The sequence below is a fragment of the Lepidochelys kempii genome, chromosome 2 (assembly GCF_965140265.1).
Source record: "Lepidochelys kempii isolate rLepKem1 chromosome 2, rLepKem1.hap2, whole genome shotgun sequence".
NCBI classification, from domain to species: Eukaryota; Metazoa; Chordata; order Testudines; family Cheloniidae; genus Lepidochelys; species Lepidochelys kempii.
Window position 1 is genome coordinate 228,531,752 of NC_133257.1, and position 23,567 is coordinate 228,555,318.

Below are 23,567 nucleotides of genomic sequence, written 5' to 3' on the forward strand. Positions count from 1 at the left end.
TTGCGCAGACTCAGGCTTCTGTCCCCCCTCCTGGGGTCATGTAGTAATTTTTGTTGTCAGAAGGGGGTTGCAATGCAATTAAGTTTGAAAACCCCTGATCCAACCATACCAACCTCTCTCATTTGTCCCCATTTATGCCCCTCTATAACCCCCCCTCCCCTCGCTGCAGCCCCAAACCTCTCTCCCCTCAATTCCCCGCCCCCCACTTCTCTGCCCCCTAATACTCTTCCCCTCCCAGGAAGCATTCACATGTATAATTTCCACCACACATTCCTCCCAAAATCAAACCGCCACCCTTGACTCACAAATTGTAGCAACCGCCAGCCACTTAGTGCAAATCTCCTTTTGTCTTAGGTGGGGGCTTGTGATCAATTGATCTGTAGTTATGTTAATAGAAGGGTCAGTTCAAAGCCATCCAAGGTGAGTTTATTGTCAAACTCAACAAGGTCTGCGATTCACCCAGTGATTAGTACCCCTCAGTTTAACAGCACAAAGAAGCGGATGGAAACTGGGTTTTCTGGGGGCATGTAACTTGGGAACCCTTCAGCCAATTGACCTTTTGGATGAGCTATTACCAGCAGGTGAGTGAGTTTGTGTGTGTATGGGGGTGGGGGGAATGTGAGAAAACCTGGATTTGTGCAGGAAATAGCCCAGCTTGATTGTCATGCACATTGTGTAAAGGGTTGTCACTTTGGATGGGCTATCACCAGCAGGAGAGTGAATTTGTGTGGGGGGGTGGAGGGTGAGAAAACCTGGATTTGTGCTGGAAATGGCCCACCTGATGATCACTTTAGATAAGCTATTACCAGCAGGACAGTGGGGTGGGAATAGGTATTGTTTCATATTCTCTGTGTATATATAAAGCCTGCTGCAGTTTCCACGATATGCATCTGAGGAAGTGAGCTGTAGCTCACGAAAGCTTATGCTCTAATAAATTGGTTAGTCTCTAAGGTGCCACAAGTCCTCCTTTTCTTTTAACAATACCCTGCCTCTCCATGAGGCATACCAAGTTTCAAAGCAATCTGATTAACCATTTGGATTTTAGAGCACTTACAAAAGTCACACTTTAAACCACATAAAATGATGGGAATGAAAACCTGTTAGCCATTTTTCTGCATTAGCAAATGCACAGTGTAAAAAAATAAAAAAGTACATTTTTTAAAATATTTTTCTCAGTTTGGGTCCTCCAAAGATTTAGTGGGTGCCACACTCTGCCTTGGGTAAAACTCAACAGATTGAGACCACAGTGACCGGCATCTCAAATAGTTTGCTCTTTAGCTATACCCCCTCTCCCCCAACCTACAAACATTTTTTTTAAAGTGCCTGTTTCAGAGCTTCTCTCTCTGGAACCATTGGCTCAAATGACTCCAAATTTGAGTCACTAATTCTACCCTTCACCCTCCTGAAGCACACCAAATTTCAAAAGAAATCTGACTAAGCGTGCTGATTTTAGAGGACTTAGAAAGATCAACTTTTACAAAGATGTCCAGATGCGAGGTGTTGGTGTGCCCCTCTAATATTTTTCTCCCCACAACCACCCAGGGTTACAATCCTAAGCGTTAAGTCAGTCACACGTAATTCTGTAACTTCCTTTAGATGCAAAGTCTTACCTCAGAACAAAAATAAACGTCTCTTACCAGGCAATCTTGTGGGTTTCCATGGTGCAGAATTTGGCACATAAGCATGTTTAGTAGCAGTAACAATCAGCTGACTGCCCAGCTTATACTGAAACTTGATGAAGGCAGTGCCACCTGCTCCTGAGGTTCCAGAGGCAATGGGAATCTGGTTGGTAAAAATCTCAATGAAGGCTTCAGTTACTGGCTGATGCGTGCTGGCATCGCTTACGTGGACCTTCAGCGTCACTTCTGTAATGACAGACAACCACAATGATTAGCCTTTGGAAAACTTCTGTTATATGTAGTAGTTAGAACAAACTAGGATGCTAACAGTAAGAGATACAGGGCTCAATGCTAATCACTGACACACAGATGTATGTTGCTATTGATCTTCCCTACCTATGATTCTCTATTTTAGGTCATGGCCCTCTAGAGAGGTTTGTTAACTCTACAGAGCTGCCACCTGGCAGTACTGCATGCCCAGGCACAATGTTTCACATATATCATTTATAGGTATGGGTGCCGTCATACACTGCAGGATGCTGGCCATGCTCCCCTGATCTTTACTCTGCTGTTAGCACAGACTATCGAGGTGCTTATACTGCACACATCACCTTGGTATCTGGGCACAAGACAACCAGTCAGTATAAGCAGCAAAAAGCAATGGTCCAAGGCAGAACAACTTTATCCACACTAGAACTTCAGAAACAGCCACGATGGTGCATTTTACTGGGGGGTGGGGGAGTGGCTTAATTTGTCCTTATTCCAGAAACTAACTACTCCTGCAAGTGCCTTCAGATGTACAATTTATTTGTCCAAATTAGAGGCACTCTTATGCCTTTAAAATATGTGCTATGTCATATTGCATTTGATGAATAAGAAGCCAGACACACACTGTGTGGCTGGTGCTACCAAGTTCCTCTATTTCCAGGATAGTTTCCTCTCCCTACAATAGTCCCCAACTGACCCCACCCCAATAGCCACTACCACAGCAGCAGCAGCTATCTTCAACGGTCACGCCCTAGGTTCAGAACAGTGCTCAAAGTGCTAGCAATGGTTCTACCCATTCACTAAAGCACTATTCAGGCTTCCCCTTCACAGTCTGTTATCCTCTCCCTTCCATTCCCCAAAGTACGGGCCTGACCCATCCCTCCCACTCTCCCATTTTACGCAAATCTGCTGCTCTCCCACTCGCTGCCGCTATCTCCACATACCCGATTCCCCAAAGCACTGAGATAATCGGATGCAACCCTCGCCTTCCTGTTCATGGGAATTCAGCCAGACTCCTCACTGACAAGCACATTGCTTGTGCTCCAAATGCAACTAATTTCTTCGTGTGCTGCAGAAGGAACAGAGCATGACCTCATTTTCACTTCAACTATATTTATAAATAAACACCAATTCTTTTATATAAAACAGTAAGTGGGATTGAGTTCTGTTGCACGTATAAATATTTTGTAGTATTATACATTTTATTTCAAACTGTACATACAGACACTAAAGCAGCAAGAAATAATATCAAGTAACAAAGCCAAGAGGGGAACAAGTAAAATTGCTGTAAAATTTCAGTGGTTAAATAATACTGAGTATGCTAGTGAAGGTGAACACTTATAGAAGGATTTCATTGTGTAATGAAATCCTTCAAGTAACAGCACCTCTCCTTATGGGCCCTGCATCAGCAAGAAAATATTAGGTCCCTTCAGAAATTTAGACCCAAGAGGCTTGTCTACATGGCCACGCAATTCGGATTACAGGGGTGTGAACTGCAGCATGTACTAGAGTGCTGTGCTGCACTGTAACTCCCCTGTGTGGATCCTGAAGGTGCAAATCAGAAGGTACCTAAGAAGTCACAATCCAAGGTAATTGCACCTGCATTCCTCCTCTGTGGTCCCTCGATGGCACCCACTGTAGGCTCCCGGTTCCTCAGCCTTCACCTTTCATGGGTAGAGGCCCGCATCTCCCTCCCTCCCTCCCGACTGGAGTTTTTCCAAGGCTTCACAGTTCTCTGCCTACACAATGTTATCCCCAGCAAGCCAGACCGCCTAAAAGGCCAGCAGATGCTCTTTGCTTTCTCTCCAGAGTCTATGAATGGCATAATTGCTGTAGTCACAAGTTACCACACAGCTCTTTCTGAGCAAGCACATTTATTCTCAAGGTGAAGGCATTACAGAGCAAACAACTAAAAACAATAAAAGAACCTACGTTCATGAAAAAAAAAAATGTTTACCTGAGGCCATCCCAACTCCAGCCTCAGGCTGTGGTAGGTGTCAGTCCTTTAAAACCCACAACAGGATTTTCCCCATGATTACAAATTCAAAAAACTGTCTCCGATTCTGAACCAGAACAACCATGAATAGTTGAGTCTTTCTTTTGTAAAGTTTGGGCCTTTGATAGAAGCCTCATGCAACAGGTGATCAGCAGACAATGGTCCACTCATCAGGGCATAGCTTCGAAAGGCTGGGTTTTGGGACAACCAGAGGTGGGGAATTTGCATTAACTCCTCCCTAGATATTCCCCAGGAAAACCACTGAGCCCTTTGGCACATTCTTGTCTGGCATATTGTTCAATATAGTCCTTTGCATCCCTAGGTCTCACATCTCCCCCCTTGAGAAGTTACATACGATTGTTACATGCAATAATACATAAACTATTCATTTAATACAATGGACCCCAAAGTCATGTAAACTTAATTCAATAAGGTCTCCCAAGGATACTGCAGGAAATTACCGTATCTGTCACAATTAGTTTGTGTTAATGTAGCATATTAATGCATACTAGATACCTTTTAGTTTGTGCCAGCAGCGTCCACAGGAGCAGTGAGGGCGCAGCACCCTAGTGCGTACTGCAATTCACACCCCTGTAGTCTGAACTGTGGGGTCATGTATACATAGTCAAAGACTACACTTACAAGCACAAGAATGATAAGTGCCAGACAGCCCTAAACAAAAATCCCATTCTAATTCATCATCACCACACCACCTCCTTTTGTAACTTGGCAACCAAGGGTGTCAGTTTAAAGTAAATCAGCATGAAGTATATTCTGGATTTAGTTCCCAGTTTTACATTTAATAGTTAAAAATCCCAACATATATTGAAAAAAAATGTACATACATATGTACTGCAGTAGACCTGGACACTAATGTATGGTACAAACAGCCTCATAAGGAGTCCCACCTTACACACTAGTCACAGACAGACTATTTTTCTACATGTATTTAAGAAGCAGAAAGGCAAGGAGGGAAATGTGCTTTTATTTTTGAAATCTGCAGAAAACAAGTGCTCTTAGATCTGAAGTGAGACAGGCAAGTTGTTAGGCAAGTCAAAAGGAAAAGAAATGCTAACAAAAGCTAGAAGAACAAGTGCAGCAAAGGATAATGAGGCATGCATAAAGAAGGAGAGCAAGGAAACAAGGCTAACTGAATATTATGGTAACAAGAAACATCGGTAATGTAAGAAGCAAAGTTCTAAACAACTAGAACTAATAACGTGCTAAGAGAGATCTAGAATGGAATAGGGGAGGAGACCAGAAGTGAAAACTTACAAAATGTCATACATATTGATTTTTTTCTCAAAATTTATAATTTTGGAATAGAGATTGCTACTAGAATTGAACAAGTGATGAAGATAGTAATAAAAATATCTACATGTAAATCTTTTTCTCTTTCCTAAAAGAGTGGGGGGACTATGGGTCCTTTCCTCCAGGACACCCCATTCAGATTTTCCTCTCCCCGTTTCTTTTCCACACAAAGCCCTGTGTCAAGGCAACTTTCTCTCCAGTAAGGTGGGCTAGATCTGACTGTCCACGTCCGGGAATACTGCTATCAGTCTGGTACGATAAAGGCCATTGGACAGCACTTCTGGGAAGTTAGGAAAATATACCGGAAATGCTGTTCCAAGTCAATGTCATTGGATCACCCACCCAGATTTTATCTATTCCTTCCTCTTTTTTCAATAGATTTTTTTTAATTTGATTTATTTTGTACTGGAGGAAGAAAAACTCTTGTAGACTGAAACACATCCAGTTCCTCTTCCCTTGTTTATCTTAACTGACACATTGTGAACGGTCAAAGACCTACTTAAACAAGGGCTCTCTCTCCCCCACAGCTCCTTTTTGCTTCTTATCTAATCCAACAGTGAAGTCAGGAATGCTGAACCTGCAGCATCACAATAATTTCCACAGCAACAGACTGATTACAAACTTCAGCCAGGAGAGAGACTGCTGCAGAAAACGCTTTCTCAAAACAAAATGGTGTTAAGAATGAGGTCCCGTAGCAAGATCATCTCTACAAAAATGCAAAAGTCAGAGGAAATCTAACTGGTGCACAGAGATCACAGCCAGAACTGAAATACTAGAGTAAATTCTATTTAAGGACGAGATCGGAAGTGAGAGATTTAAGGAGGGTGGGGAGAGAGAAGGATAAAGACAGTAAGCAATTCTAGATCAGATAGTCTGACCTCCAGTTAATAGTGAGGTTTTAGAGTGAATTATTAGATACACCAAAAAGGAGTGTTTAATTAGTAAAAGCTGCTTTAGAAGAATCAGTATGAACTCGGGAAGAGACAGTATTTAAAACATTTGGCAAAGCTGTCAGTTGGAAATATCAAGCAGACAGACAGAGGAGATGTAGCAAATGAATTATTCTCTATTTTACCAGAATACCATAGCAGAGAGCCACGTTAGAATTAAACACACATGGGACTCAAAGGAAGACTCCAACATGGTTGGAAAATCGGATGAAGAGCAGAAAGCAGAGAGTCCACGGGGTGGGGGTGGGGTAGAGGGGAAAGACGTACTCAGAGAATATGCTCTAAGGAAGAAGAGTCAGTAGCAGTCTTCTGAAAAACTATATTAGTGTTGTGCTTTTTTATTTACAAAAGTTATGTTCATTCATTAAAACTAGCAGAAAACGAAGTGTCTATTGATTCTATAGGTAAGGTCTTGGAGGAAGGGCGGGAAAAATTAAGGTTCACAGCATCTGCAATTACAGTGCCTTAGCAATGCTATACGCCCAAAGCAAGTCTGAGACCCAGCTATATACTAACTCCTTTCTTTCAGATGCTCCCAGGGGCACTGTCTGGATGGGCAAAAAGGACAGGTAGGCTTGTCTACATGAGAAAGTTGTACTGGTTTAGCTTAAGGTGTGATTCTAAACCAATTTAAGATAAAGCAATGCAACTTGTGTGTAACAATGCCTGTTTTTCATCCACATTAGTTCACTTCAGTTAGCTTAACAGGACTGTAGTCCTAATGCTCATTAAGATGCTAGCCAATAGGTTTCAAACCATATTAGCTGGCCACATGGCAGCCTAGTAGGGAGCAGTTAGCAGGCCCAGGTGTACTCTAGTTGGGAGTTAACATGATTGAAAAATACACCATTTTTGCCCATCAAGACAGAGCCATCGATGATAAATTATGGTAGTAGTACCAAAATGCTGAACTATCTGCAACTCCTACTGCTAATTTCCCTGTGCTGAAATGGCACCTCCATAAGCAATAGTTTCTATTGGTCTCTGAGGAAATTTTGCAGGTGTACAAAGACAACACCTTACACAGCAACCCAAAATATCATTGAATACTGAGAAAAAGGAAGTAATACATATATTTATATAATAAAAATAGAGGTGAATGATGGAATGCAATTGTCATGAACAAGTCACAAGTGTAAGTGCCAACCTCAGGGCAGACTGTTAAGAAGCAGAGAAAAACTCCCCAAACTGGTTGTATGTTCTAGAATTAGATATTATCAACCCAGTATCAAGGGTGAACTCCTCTAGCACTATAACAGCCTTAACATGGAGTCACAGTCAGCCCGTCCACTTGGACATTCTGGTCTATTCTGCCACCCAGGCAAGCTGGTGTTTGTGACTGATGGTCCCTTACATCAGAAATCATAACACTATTCCCCAAAGGACCAGTCAGTCACTTTCCCCAGGTCAGTTGTACCATAGATCTCTCACCAAAGACTACACTTGTAGTCTATCCTGTAATAAACTAGATTTACTAACTAGGAAAAAGAAGTGAGAGTTATGTACATGATTAAAGCAGATAATATAACACATACAAATGAGTTACAGTTGTAGATTCCAAAAGATAATAAACAATTCTATAATAAGCAAACGTCATATGTCCTCTAGGGCTAAATCTGGTAAAACATCTGGGGAGGGGGTGTCTTTTCCTTATCCTTAATGATTCTTGGCCCTTTAGAGTCCAAACAGCAAAAAAGTACCTAGCTTATCCGGGTCAGGGATTTTTATCCCCTTCTTCCCAGAGTCCAAGCCGATGGGATGAGTTCATCATGTGCAGGTCTCCTCTTCATGGAGGGGGTGAGGAGTGCAATTAACAAAGTCTTTATTCTTTTGGTATCTTGTAATGGTGCATTTGGTTTCAAAAGCTTTCTGGTTGGGCAGAACCTAACACCTTGTGTAGGAAGCCAGCATTTGAATTACAGAAGTATTCTTTCCGATTTGATGAGTTACCGAGGGTTACAATGTAAACATTTTCTATTGGTTTAAAACATAGCGTACAGATAAGTGAAACTAATACATGCAGCATCCTACAAGCTATTCATAAGGTCTAGACACCAAGAAGTTTCTTACAACTCTAATATCTATCCTTCCAATACTAACACAGGTGAACCAGGATGGTTTCCAGCATCTGTCAGTGTTCAGTGGGGCCTTGGCATAAGCTGGTACCTGGTTTGCCAGATCACAGCAAGGACAAAAAAAAAATACTCTAAAAGAATAGATCCAGCACCACATGAGTCAAAGGGGCGTGCTGGGGTGCTGGGATTGAGTTTTTACCTTCGCTCATACAAAGGAAGCAGAGCTATCTTTTTTTCAGGCTTTTTTTAAAAAAACAAACAAACAAAACTTTCACATTTCAGGAATATCATCAAGGCTTGACTCCCTGGATATTGCTAGAGGTCTATCTGGAGGATTAAAGAACTGGAGTGGGAGCTTTCATAGCCATTAATTGGAGGAGCTTTGGAAAAGATATTTTCACTCAGTTTGTCAGTAAAATAGTGGTTAATTTAAAAAGTTTTAAGCTTTAAAAGTCCCTTACTCTCTCATGCACTCAGGTGTAGCTTCTTTAATACGTGTGGGTGACATAGTCCTACCAGCTCTCCAGTCATCCATAAGCTCTTCCAGGAAAAAATAAAAGAGATGAGACCCAAATCCCCAACCCACCCTCTTTGAAAAAACAGCCACTCTCCTTTCAGGTCTTCTCTATATGTTATAAAACAGCAGAGTAAGAGAGCTTCTGTTTTCGGCTTTGCAGACTCCTGTTTAAATAGATCTGAAAACTGATGGGTGGCAAATCTGGCAGTTGTAAATGTTTTGCTTACAAACAATAGAATGTTAAGAGAGACCTGTGGAAAAATCTTATGACTTAGGACTCAAAAATTTAAAAGGGAAACGGGGACTACAGATAACAACCAGAAAATTAGTAATGCGGTAGATATGGAGTTAATCCATGAGACGGGATCAGAGCCACTGCAGTTGTGCACTCAAGCAAGCGCCACTAGCCAGTGTCTCCTTTACAGTTCTACTCCTTTGTGCTCCTGAGTAATCACATCCTATCTGTTTTTACAAGAACAAGGACAAACCAAAAACTACTAGTCTGAGTGAAAGCAGTCCCTTAACTATAACTCTCCATTTCCTGAACTAAATTTATTCTCAGCTATATAAAGAAAACCAGTATCCCCAAGGTTATCATTTGGGATAGCCAAATCAAAACACTGACATTCAAACCTAAAATCCTACCTGGTTTTTCAATCTTTTTAAGAGTTTTTACTAAATCTAAAGTTCATGTGAAGAACCCACTCAATGCCATGTTTCATGAACCATCTTTTTCCTTTATCAGATACCAGTTTCCTCAAGAACTGAGTCCAGTCAGTGTAGTCTCCCAAACCAGCCTCTTGAAAATTATTGGGTTTTATTGACATAAGTAAATAATGGCAAATACAACTGAAAGGCCTGATCCTGAGAAATGCTAAGTGTCGGAACTTCTACTGAAAATAAAAGAAAAAACAACAATGGAATGAAGTTGTAACTTTAAGTCACTGAAGAACTGTAGCTTCCTATTGGATTTAGGCCCCAATCCTACAAACTGATCTGTGAGAACACACTTCTATATCTGTGCAAAGTCCAACCAATGTCAACTGGGCAGAGGTCTGCTTCTGATAAGCTTTACAGAATCAAGGCAGTAATTATTACGCATCTTAGTTACAGCAGAATTTTTCCTCTGGGACTTTCCTAAGCAGGGACAAACTCAGGACATTACAAAATTAAAAACTGTTTAAATTCCTACATTGTTATTAAAGAAAAAGAAAGGAAAGGAAAACAGTCTGCTCATTTAAAAAAAAAAACAAAGAACAAAACCAACAACGCAGTTATGAACCCTATTTAAAGCTACTTCCTCCACACATCTTAAGTTTACTAACACCACACTTGGTTTTGATACCTACATGACAAATGGGTAAGTTTTTCCTTTTTGTTTTAAACCTTTGGTCCATTTGTAAGGTCATCCTTTCTGAACAATAGGATTTCCATCTATCTGGGGGGAAATATTTTATAGATAAAGAAATGCTCCACACCCTCTTGTCACAAATGCCAGCTCAAGTATTTAATACTGCCATCTCATTTAAACATGTAGTAGCAAGAAGTCTTTTTTTACCGACAATTGAGGTTTTAAAATAATAGAGTAAGAGTATGCAAGTGGCTGTGTGTGGTGAAAGGAAGAGTGTGTATAAAAAAATGTATCCAACAGCCAGTAACATATGGACTTTGAATTGGCTAATGAAAGTGGTTTTGGTAGGCTGCATTTACATGAACCACATCAAATAGTGAATCAAGCAAGCCTGTGAAGAATCCACATCAAAACCAGACAAAACATGTACAAAACAGGGACCGATCCTGCTATAGGGGTATCTGACACATGGAATTATTTTGGTTTTGTAAGAATTATGTTGGGGAAGTTCTACGGCCTGTGTTATACAGGAGGTCAGATTGAATTATCCAAGGGGTCCCTTCTAGCCATGGAATCTATGAATCAAAAGAGGAAAGGAAAATGGAGGTATACTTTGTGGGTCACAAGACATGATTGCTAACACCTGGGCCAGACCTCAGCTAGTTCTAAATTGGCATCAACTTAGGTGGAGCTGTGCCAATTTACAATAGCAGAGGATCTAGCTCGAAAGGTCTGCATCTGATCTCTGAATCTGTACGATCTCTGATGCTGTCATCAACTTCTTTATAATTCTCAATTGTTAACTTTATCTAGTAAAGAGCAATATGCAAGCACATGAAACAGCAAAAGCAAACCTCACAGTGACTTGTCACAATGCTCCTGCGTGGCAATGACTGAACAGAACTTCTACCAATAAAAGTGTCAGGTGCCAAAACAGGCAATTTATTAACAAAATTTGAGAAACAAACCAAAACAAAAGCAGCAGCTAAACAAATCCTGGTTAAAACTAGGTAACTGATATCATACAAGTACAGTTTAATGTATTAAGCAGGCAACTATAAGCACCTGTTTGCTGACCACTCACTCGTTCAGCTTGCCAGGCAGGCTTTTATAGCCAATGGAAAGTTCTCTTGAGACCTTGTACTTAAAACTCCCTCCTTTTACAGTGCTAAATGCAGACAGTTTTGTTTGGAGTAACTTGGGGTTTTTCCATATCTCTGGACTGGATGCAGCTAGATGTGTAATTAAGACGACCCAGGTCTTTTAGAGAAGAGAATCTGAAGAAGTTTATGTCAAAGAAAAAACAACAAACAAAGCCAGCAAGGATTCACACACCGTTTGAATCCTGGTCCACACAACTATGTCGGGGGCATTCTCACCCCACACCTAATAAATTGTACTCCCCTGAGCAATAGTGTGAAAAGAGTCCCTTGCAGACAAAGAGGTAATAAAATGGAATAGCTGGCCAGCCTTAGAAAAGAAAGACAGGGAAAATTTTCTATCAAAGCTCACAGGCTAGCAGGTAAATATATCTGGGGACCCTATACTTCTGCAGTTTGATTTCATGGGCATGGATCAGCAGCACACTAGAGTTGCCTGCAAGCCCCATAATGAGGATGAAGAGTCACCTGTTAGGAGTCTGCATTCCTAGGAACTCAAAGGCAAAATAAGGTGTAGTGCCTAGCCTCACTACTGCTTGAAATCTAAGCCCTACATTGAGTCCCTTTGCTAGTCTGACAGAGTTTGTGTTTAGGGCACAGTGCAAGGCCTATCTCTAAGGCTTTTGTCTAAAGGGAAATGCAATTTTGTCTTATGGTGGAATTCCCCCCCACAAAAAATACTCTGCTGTATTAAGTTGTGTATGTGCTTCCTGCAGTAATCTGGCACCTTATAAATCAAAGTAAAAGTACATTAATTTAGCCCAACTTATATATCTGTATATTAACAATACGCAAATGTGTATTCTAAACCAGAGGCACAAAAAACTAATTGAGCAGAAGGTAAACTAGAGTACTCCTATGCCATTTCCAGTGACAGCCAGGCTACTGCAGAAGCATGTACTTGGGTGGGTGAGGGATCATTTGAAAATCTTCATCCCTTGACTGTTCCATGTATAAAAGGGGATTTGCAAATCCCGAGCTACTACAAATTAATTTCTTGTAAAAATGGTAGGAATTTGCTTTAATTTAAAAGCAAGAGAGCTATATGCATAATTCCTAGATGAGACTCTGATGCCCTATTGTAAAGTGATTAAACAAGCGTTTATAATTAACCTGAAACTTGCATGACTATGAAACTCATGAATAGCAATAGTTATATTAACAGCCCCAGCTTTGATCTTTATAGGAACTGTGTGTGACACTCAGTAATTTCATTTACAAAACTTGTATTTTTTTTGCTGTTTGAAGGCTTTAGCTTGCCACACATGTAATTGTAGCCCAGTGGGCCAGCTTACCTCTATTATATTAACTGCTTTGCATTAAATTCTACTTTATTATATTCAGCAGTAATGCAAAGAACCTACAGGCTTGTATCCTGTAAGACGTTGGCTTCAGCAGTTAGCATGAGGCTTGAGGCCCATGAACTTTGACAAAGATAAACTTAGGTAACTCATAAGTTTTGGGGAACTGGAAGTAGAATGTAGGGGGTAATTCTGTCCATAATGACTTCAGCCAACCACAGAACATGAACTGACACCAGCTTCTGGAAGATTTTGGATGGAACATCTGACCTCAAGAGTGCCATGACAACGAACTGACATATGATAATAGGTGAAATCATAAATACACTAACCTATAGAAAATGGATACCTTAACATTGATAAGGGGAGGAAATGCAGATAAGGAAGGGGGAGAAACCCCTATTGAATATGCATTAGGCATGGTAATGCCAGCGTAACATATTATAAAAGTAGAATCCCAGGGCAGTAGGGAAGAGAGATGTAGCTCTTGGGAGGGGCCAGAGATGGCCACTGGTGAAGATAAGGAAGGTGACGGTGCTGAAGATAATGGCTAACATTTCAGGTTGTTCTGCAAGGGATGGTGAGAGTATGGATGTTCAGATGTACTTTCTGTATTATTGCTATCTACTTTACTGAGTTAGAGTGTGTGGGACTTTGCTAAATGTATTATAAATTATTTGTAAATATAAAAGAGTTCCTATCATGTGAGTGTTGCACCTGTGCACGTTGGGGTTCCCAACTACTGTATATAATAATTTTAATAATACTGGGCCTGATCTTGGGATAAGAACCTGTCAATGCTCAAAGTGATAACTGGGAATTTTTATTCATAATCTATAGTCAGTCTACATATGCACTCTTTACTAGACGTGAAAAAGTAATCCTGCTTTAAAAAAAAAAATCTACTCTTTACCAATGTATTCTTTCGAAACACAGGTGAGAAATCAATACAAGAGTAAAGTTATGCATTAATATTTTTCAGCTGCTGAGCATTAATTCTCTACTGCTTCAGGTTAAAATCACTGCTGATTTTGCATCACCACCTATGAGATGTTTCTAGAACGACAACACACAGATGAGCTGAAAATGCTGCACAGCTCACAAGGATATTAGGCCAAAATTGCATGTAATGCACCAATAGCCTACTTAGAAACCTTAATCTTCAAGAATCCTTTGCTATACGTATTAATTTTTCTTGGAATGGAGTCTCAAAGCGGCAATTATGTTAAATAAATCAATACACACGACAGTAAGAATACATCAGACACACATTATTAACTATTCAATTTAATTGAAACTGGATACACATGCTAGGGCAGGGAAAGCAGGCATGCATTAATTTTACTTATTCCAGAGTATTTTTGAATCATTACTTCATATTTCTGAAATCAGTAAAGCTCAGTTTTGAAAGCAAAAGTGGGATGTGATTGCTGAAGCAAGCATGATTCTATAACCCTTACTCAAGCTGCATGAGTAGTCCCATTGACTCCCACAGAGTCAAGGCTGCAGTGCTGACTCAGATTGTGTGTATTTGAACTCTATCTAAGCACTTACATGCTCCCATAATTGAAGCAACTGAGCAGTGAATTTACCCTCACACCATCCCTCTGAGGTATTACACTCCCGTTGGGGAACTGAAGCACAAAAAGATCAACTGGAATAGTCAAAGTCACACAGGAAGTTTGGGACAGAGTTGGTAACAGAACTCACATCTCCCAAGTCCTACTCCAGTTCCTGGTCTTATGGTTAAGACTCTTCAAAACATAACCACATCTCTGTGATTATTCTGGCTTACAGTCAACACCAATTTTTCTCCCCTTCTTTGACAAGCCATGTTTTGATGTCTATAGTTGAAATAAACAATAGTAATGGGATATTTTTAGTTGGTTCCAGTTGGGTAGAGGCTTGCTATTCTTGCATGACTCGTATGTACTTATTAAGGGCTTGGCTACACTTGAGAGTTACAGCACAATAAAGGAGCCACGGGCACACTAGTTCACTACCCGTCCACACTGGCAAGGCACGTAGAGTGCTCTGATTCCGCGGCTACAGCGCTGTTGGTACTCCACCTCGGCAAGTGGAATAATGTTTGCTGCGCCCCCGCACCAGTGTGAACAAGGTGTTGCTTTACTGCGCTCTGATCAGCCTCCGGAAACATCCCATAATCTCCTTAAGTCAAGTGGCCACTCTTGTCATTGTTTTTGAATTGCTGCAGGAATGCGGATATGCCCTTTGAAAGCTCCGTTTCTGACAGCCGGCTGCTTATCTGCTCTGAGACAAAGCAACCATTAGTGTGGAATGCTTGTGTGAGAGAGAGGGGCCGGGGGGGGATCTGCTGCTGTCTGAACTTACAAGACAGCATGCTGACATACTCTCAGCCCCCTAAAAACCCACTCTCTCTCCCCCCACATACACACAACACACTCCCTGTCACACTCCACCCCATCCCCATTTGAAAAGTCACTTGCATGCTGGGATAGCTGCCCATAATGCACTGCTCCCAATGCCGCTGCAAGTGCCGAAAACGTGGCCACGCTGGTGCGCTTGAAGCTGTCAGTGTTGACAGACTGCAGCACTTTCCCTACTGCGCTCTCTGAAGGCTGGTTTAACCCAAAGCGCTCTACATCTGCAAGTTTAGCCATGCCCTAAGTCTCCCACCTATCATGGCAGTGATTGTGTTTCTCTGTGGTCCAATTTACTTGTTATTATACAGACAATAGATGCTACAGTGTTCATGACAGTGGTTGGGACAAAGCTTGACTTGGAGCTATCTAGGCATATACAGTACTTGCAAACTGGGCTGAATACATAAAAGCATCGTAAGTCATGTTAAGCTTTTCTTGTTGCCATATCACACTGAAAAATCATATCTAATTTGTTTTAAAAATTTCTATTATTTCTAGAGTTACTTTCCTTTACTTCTTTTTAAGGTCTCCTTACTATTCAATATCTGTATTTTGATTATTTTTCCTCTTCATGCATTAACATGAATTTGTCCATACTGAATCCGATCTTATTTCCTGCCAGTACTTCCAATATCTCCAGGCCTCTGTGTTATTTCTTCCCTCATCAATGTTTGTTGTCCTGTTTAAAATCATTTGCAGATTTAATTAACCTACAGTTTATCCCATCTTCCAGATAATTAATGAAGATGTTAAACAAGATGGAACGCAATGCAGATTCCTATAGCATCCTACTATAAAACTTCACCAGTCTGACAGACAGCCACTTGTCATTACCATTTGTATGCGCCTTCATCCAGTTTCCAATGCATGTAGTACCATTCTCATCCAAGTCAATTTGAATTAATTTTTCAATTAATGTTTTCATGAAGGCTGTTGTACCATGTAAATTTCAGCTGTGATGACTGCCTAAATATTCAGTGCATGACAACTGATCAGCAAACAAAACTTGCGCTATTTAAATTACTATAATAGTTTATAGTGATCTTAATTTTAAAGCTACATATATCTAAATTCAAATTTAAGAATATCAAGTGACTATTAAAATCTGATCTTTTTTCAAAATTTATTTCTAATCCATCCTAATATAAAGTGATCTTATATAGCAGTCACTTAGCGATACACTTTAAGCAGGATTCAATGTCTCTGAACTTATTGGCTCATGTGTTCCACACACTCCATAACCCTTAATGGGAATCATGTGGTTGCATCTACATCTTGCTTTGCACCTTCCTTGATAGCTACTTGTCAGTTTCAAAATATATTTAACAGGGTGCTGCCAAGCCACCAGTCCAGTTTACATTGCTACTTTTGGCACAGCTTGAAAATGGGGCATACCTAATTAGCTGGTGGTAGTATTACAATTCTGTCCACCTATGGCACTTGTCATATCCCCATCACCACAGCACCAAGGTGTCAGAGTGAATGCCGGGGTCCTTGTTTGCTCTCTTTATACACTGATCTCAACATAAAACTGAACTATTGTATTTACCGACTTGTTATATAGATCATGTGGCGATGAAAAGAGGGATCATTACTTCTGCTGTGAAGATCGGCAGAAAATTTATGTCATGACCTATGAACCATTCCCCTTAAGAAGGTTCTCAGCTTGATTCTGAATGAGTACTGAAACCTATTCAGAATTCAGAGTAGCAGCCGTGTTAGTCTGTATTCGCAAAAAGAAAAGGAGTACTTGTGGCACCTTAGAGACTAACCAATTTATTTGAGCATAAGCTTTCGTGAGCTACAGCTCACTTCATCGGATGCAATCAGTTGAAGTGAGCTGTAGCTCACGAAAGCTTATGCTCAAATAAATTGGTTAGTCTCTAAGGTGCCACAAGTCCTCCTTTTCTTTTTGCGAATTCTAAATAGCGTCCCATCTCAGCCCTCTGTTTAGGATACCAGCACTGCAAACACACATCCATTTAAATCAAGGATAGGTCATCGAGGATTATAGGCATTTGTAACTTGACAGACAAATCCATTCAGTCATTAATAAACAGAAACATACACATCTATAATATAACAATATATTTTTATTGTTTTTCTGGTGTTGGCAAGAACATTATGTCTATATTGTAGGTTAGCACCTTTAAGCATTGAATTAGGTTAAACAAACAGCTGTTTTGTTTGGAAAATCCTTTACTGTGCATGTATTTTTTTTTTTTTTTAAAAGGAGAAGGAGAGAATGGGAGAGTATCTGAATAATTAAATCATGCAGACACTGAACTCATAAATGGCAGCTGTATTCACAGGATAGGTTTGAAGGAATTCAAAACAGCTGAAATGGCATGCAGACAGTGATGTCAAAAATCAGCATCTGAAAAAGTGAAACACACATTTACGTGGTGTTTCCAGGTATCACAAATCAGTGCTTCATGTATACTTGAGTAAAGGAGAGGGGGTTCCACCTACCTGAAAGGGGGTTCCAAAGAGGATGGCTCTAGACTGTTCTCAATGGTAGCAGATGACAGAACGAGGAGTAATGGTCTCAAGTTGCAGTGGGGGAGGTTTAGATTGGATATTAGGAAAAACTTTTTCACTAAGAGGGTGGTGAAACACTGGAATGCGTTACCTAGGGAGGTGGTAGAATCTCCTTCCTTAGAGGTTTTTAAGGTCAGGCTTGACAAAGCCCTGGCTGGGATGATTTAACTGGGAATTGGTCCTGCTTTGAGCAGGGGGTTGGACTAGATGACCTTCTGGGGTCCCTTCCAACCCTGATATTCTATGATTCTATGAGGGCAGCTTACTACGCAAAAAGGATATAGGGTATACCTAGGCACAAGAGGAATAAAGGACAAGACATATTTTGAAGTTTGCCTGATTTTGTCAGCCCATGCTGAAGGGGATTACTCACTGCAAGCACCACCCAGTGGTTAGGCAGGACATGGCAGGTCATCTTTCCCAGTCCCCCTGTTGACAGCCATTCTAATCCAGCAGTGCTCTGTCCCTTCCACGACTCAACCCTTGGGCCAGTCACATGTTTTATGTCTGCCCCTTTCCAGGTATAGAGTCCATCAATGGAGTAGCCCTCTAGGTTAGACAAGGGTCTCCAGATCTCCCCCTGGGTTGAGGTCTCGGGGTCTTGACCCTTCAATCCTAAGGGCCTTCTCTCCCCTAAACTATCCAGATCAGGGGTCAACTTCTACCTTCAGCACCCTTTAGTACTTAGTAGAAGAACCCCGTCCCACCTTCTCCACCATGTTCTAATCCAGGGCCCAGTGTAAGCAGCTAAGTCCTGCACTGTCAAAATGCTATACTGCTGCCTCTGCATCACTTCCTACCAGTTCTCTCTTTCCCAATGGGTTTAAAAAAAAAAGTCATTACATAACTAGAAATCAAGATAAAGTCTTAGACCTTCTGAGAATGCCAGGTCTCTTCCTTAGGGTTTGGCCATGTTGCTATAGTTAGTCCAGAGCTCCTTCCTAGGTGTAGGTCACTTCACCTCCACTGTGTGCTGCCCTACTCTCGTGCTGAGCCCCTCTGCCAAACTATGTATGCTTTGCAGATGTGGCAGGGTGGGGCTGCCTGGGCCCAAAGCAGCTGCTTAACTCTTCCTTACAGGTGTGAAAGGGTATACACGCCCTGCCACAACTTTAAAAACACAATTATTAGAAGTTTACTCACCTTTTTTTTTCATGTTACTACTCTTTTCTGCATTTTCTGGGGCAAAAAATAAAGTTCTTGAGTACCAGTTTCCCAGATATAAATAGAAGACCGGGGGGGGGGGGGGGAGGAAGAGGGGAAGAGGATAGTATATTTCAGACCTGGAATAATCTATATCTTTGTTGCTTGCCATGCAATTCTCTTTCATACTTATAAAAAGAAATGGGCAGTTATGATAGACCAATAGTCTCAGCAATTTTTTTTTTAAATTGGCACAGTAAATTAAGCCAGTAAACATGGAAGGCTACCACCTTTCCTCATGCAAGTAGCTCCACTGACTCCTGGACAAGTACTAATCAGGCCCTTGATTTGTAAGTATGTAAAACAAAATGAGATGAAAACCTGATCTTTCCTTACAAAGCTGTCTAGTTTTTTTGTTTGTTTGTTTTTTTAAATACCTAGAAGGCCATTATCCTTTTATGTTATTTTTCTACTCCAGGTTTTACCTATTCTTGCACACTGACATCTAAAAAGTTATTTTTTATTTGATGTTCAGTTTGCCAGCATTACTATTATAGATTTAATTTTTAAAAAAATAAATAGTTTATAGGCTCCTGATTTCATAGAATCATAGAATCATAGAATATCAGGGTTGGAAGGGACCCCAGAAGGTCATCTAGTCCAACCCCCTGCTCAAAGCAGGACCAATTCCCAGTTAAATCATCCCAGCCAGGGCTTTGTCAAGCCTGACCTTAAAAACCTCTAAGGAAGGAGATTCTACCACCTCCCTAGGTAACGCATTCCAGTGTTTCACCACCCTCTTAGTGAAAAAGTTTTTCCTAATATCCAATCTAAACCTCCCCCACTGCAACTTGAGACCATTACTCCTCGTTCTGTCATCTGCTACCATTGAGAACAGTCTAGAGCCATCCTCTTTGGAACCCCCTTTCAGGTAGTTGAAAGCAGCTATCAAATCCCCCCTCATTCTTCTCTTCTGCAGGCTAAACAATCCCAGCTCCCTCAGCCTCTCCTCATAACTCATGTGTTCCAGTCCCCTAATCATTTTTGTTGCCCTTCGCTGGACTCTCTCCAATTTATCCACATCCTTCTTGAAGTGTGGGGCCCAAAACTGGACACAGTACTCCAGATGAGGCCTCACCAATGTCGAATAGAGGGGAACGATCACGTCCCTCGATCTGCTCGCTATGCCCCTACTTATACATCCCAAAATGCCATTGGCCTTCTTGGCAACAAGGGCACACTGCTGACTCATATCCAGCTTCTCGTCCACTGTCACCCCTAGGTCCTTTTCTGCAGAACTGCTGCCTAGCCATTCGGTCCCTAGTCTGTAGCTGTGCATTGGGTTCTTCCGTCCTAAGTGCAGGACCCTGCACTTATCCTTATTGAACCTCATCAGATTCCTTTTGGCCCAATCTTCCAATTGGTCTAGGTCCTTCTGTATCCTATCCCTCCCCTCCAGCGTATCTACCACTCCTCCCAGTTTAGTATCATCCGCAAATTTGCTGAGAGTGCAATCCACACCATCCTCCAGATCATTTATGAAGTTATTGAATAAAACCGGCCCCAGGACCGACCCTTGGGGCACTCCACTTGATACCGGCTGCCAACTAGACATGGAGCCATTGATCACTACCCGTTGAGCCCGACAATTTAGCCAGCTTTCTACCCACCTTATAGTGCATTCATCCAGCCCATACTTCCTTAACTTGCTGACAAGAATACTATGGGAGACCGTGTCAAAAGCTTTGCTAAAGTCAAGAAACAATACATCCACTGCTTTCCCTTCATCCACAGAACCAGTAATCTCATCATAAAAGGCAATTAGATTAGTCAGGCATGACCTTCCCTTGGTGAATCCATGCTGGCTGTTCCTGATCACTTTCCTCTCATGCAAGTGCTTCAGGATTGATTCTTTGAGGACCTGCTCCATGATTTTTCCAGGGACTGAGGTGAGGCTGACTGGCCTGTAGTTCCCAGGATCTTCCTTCTTCCCTTTTTTAAAGATTGGCACTACATTAGCCTTTTTCCAGTCATCCGGGACTTCCCCGGTTCGCCACGAGTTTTCAAAGATAATGGCCAGTGGCTCTGCAATCACAGCCGCCAATTCCTTCAGCACTCTCGGATGCAACTCGTCCGGCCCCATGGACTTGTGCACGTCCAGCTTTTCTAAATAGTCTCTAACCGCCTCTATCTCCACAGAGGGCTGGCCATCTCTTCCGCATTTTGTGATGCCCAGCGCAGCAGTCTGGGAGCTGACCTTGTTAGTGAAAACAGAGGCAAAAAAAGCATTGAGTACATTAGCTTTTTCCACATCCTCTGTCACTAGGTTGCCTCCCTCATTCAGTAAGGGGCCCACACATTCCTTGGCTTTCTTCTTGTTGCCAACATACCTGAAGAAACCCTTCTTGTTACTCTTGACATCTCTGGCTAGCTGCAGCTCCAGGTGCGATTTGGCCCTCCTGATAACATTCCTACATGCCCGAGCAATATTTTTATACTCTTCCCTGGTCATATGTCCAACCTTCCACTTCTTGTAAGCTTCTTTTTTATGTTTAAGATCCGCTAGGATTTCACCATTAAGCCAAGTTGGTCGCCTGCCATATTTACTATTCTTTCGACTCATCGGGATGGTTTGTCCCTGTAACCTCAACAGGGATTCCTTGAAATACAGCCAGCTCTCCTGGACTCCTTTCCCCTTCAAGTTAGTCCCCCAGGGGATCCTGGCCATCCGTTCCCTGAGGGAGTCGAAGTCTGCTTTCCTGAAGTCCAGGGTCCGTATCCTGCTGCTTACCTTTGTTCCCTGCGTCAGGATCCTGAACTCAACCAACTCATGGTCACTGCCTCCCAGATTCCCATCCACTTTTGCTTCCCCCACTAATTCTACCCGGTTTGTGAGCAGCAGGTCAAGAAAAGCACCCCCCCTAGTTGGCTCCTCTAGCACTTGCGCCAGGAAATTGTCCCCTACACTTTCCAAAAACTTCCTGGATTGTCTATGCACCGCTGTATTGCTCTCCCAGCAGATATCAGGAAAATTAAAGTCACCCATGAGAATCAGGGCATGCGATCTAGTAGCTTCCGTGAGCTGCCGGAAGAAAGCCTCATCCACCTCATCCCCCTGGTCCGGTGGTCTATAGCAGACTCCCACCACTACATCACTCTTGTTGCACACGCTTCTAAACTTAATCCAGAGACACTCAGGTTTTTCTGCAGTTTCGTACCGGAGCTCTGAGCAGTCATACTGCTCCCTTACATACAGTGCTACTCCCCCACCTTTTCTGCCCTGCCTGTCCTTCCTGAACAGTTTATAACCATCCATGACAGTACTCCAGTCATATGAGTTATCCCACCAAGTCTCTGTTATTCCGATCACGTCATAGTTCCTTGACATCACCAGGACCTCCAGTTCTCCCTGCTTGTTTCCAAGGCTTTGTGCATTTGTATATAAGCACTTGAGATAACCTGTTGATCGCCCCTCATTGCCAGTATGAGGCAGGAGCCCTCCCCTCACAGACATTCCTGCCTGTGCTTCCTCCCGGTATCCCGCTTTCCCACTTACCTCAGGGCTTTGGTCTCCTTCCCCCGGTGAACCTAGTTTAAAGCCCTCCTCACTAGGTTAGCCAGCCTGCTGGCAAAGATGCTCTTCCCTCTCTTCGTAAGATGGAGCCCGTCTCTACCCAGCACTCCTCCTTCATGGAACACCATCCCATGGTCAAAGAAACCAAAGCCTTCTCTCCGACACCACCTGCGTAGCCATTCGTTGACTTCCACGATTCGACGCTCCCTACCTAGGCCTTTTCCTTCCACGGGGAGGATGGACGAGAACACCACTTGCGCCTCCAACTCCTTTATTCTTCTTCCTAGAGCCACATAGTCCGCAGTGATCCGCTCAAGGTCATTCTTGGCAGTATCATTGGTGCCCACGTGGAGAAGCAGGAAGGGGTAGCGATCCGAGGGCTTAAGATTCATCAAGATCAAAATAAGACAACTCTTCTTCTTTTAAAAGCAACAAGGAGTCCAGTGGCACCTTAAAAACTAACAGATAGTTAGTCTCCTTGTTGTTTTTAGTCTCCTCTCCGGACTCCTTGTTGTTTTTGTGGATACAGACTAACACGGCTACCCCCCATACTCTTCTTCTTTTACACATTCATGTCTTAAGTCACAAGATAAATACAGTTTCCCATCTTTTTCCACCTAAATCCTTAACAAAGTGAAAACAAAATGCACCGTCTGAAATTTACATACACATACATTAGTAATGTCTGGCAAGTTATTTCACAGGAAAGCTGCTCTATTAGTTTCAACAGCAACTGATCTAATAACCTAACTGGTCAGTCAATCTCTTTAGTCTTCAAAATTATTTACTTAAGGGAATATTATTGATAGGCTGTGCCTGCTTGCCTACTGTTACTGTACAAAGTCAGTCCCAGGAACTTGGTCTGGGCTTTATAAACAGAGACCCTGGAGCATCTGCAAGTAAGTGCCATTTAAAGAGAAAGTGACATCTGGTGCAGATAGCCCTGAAGCAGTGAAGTGCAGACAGGTAACCAGACAGGTCAGTGCAAGTGTAAACCGATGGCAGAGAGGGACACCAATAGAAGGATTTAAGCTATGTCTACAGAATTCTGCTGGCAAAGTTACATCAGCCAGGGGTATGAAGAGTGTGATCCCTGAACAATACAGATATACTGGCAAAAGCAGCTAATGCAGAGACAGTAATATTGGCAAAACTGTTTTAAAGGTATATGTGGTTTCTCTTCGAGGTGACACAATAAGCTGCGTCAGTAAAAGCACAGCTTTGTCAGTATAAGCTGCATCCACACTAGGAGTCTGCTGGTATAGTATACTGGCAATGCACTCCTAGTGTAGACATGGCCTGATTGAATCAGTGTAGTTGTACCAATATGAATGATTCAGCCACATAGCTCTGCACT

At 42.0% G+C, this 23,567-nt stretch overlaps 1 protein-coding gene across 3 annotated transcripts in view; it reads right to left on the minus strand.

The window, feature by feature from the left end:
* Window positions 1-23,567, minus strand: part of FAM171A1 (family with sequence similarity 171 member A1) — a 139,229-nt gene that overhangs the window by 57,938 nt on the left and 57,724 nt on the right. For all 3 annotated transcript variants that reach the window (XM_073334106.1, XM_073334105.1, XM_073334104.1), the window contains exon 2: window positions 1,638-1,865. In XM_073334106.1, coding sequence (XP_073190207.1) covers window positions 1,638-1,865 — 228 coding nt within the window. The remainder of the gene's footprint in view (window positions 1-1,637; window positions 1,866-23,567) is intronic.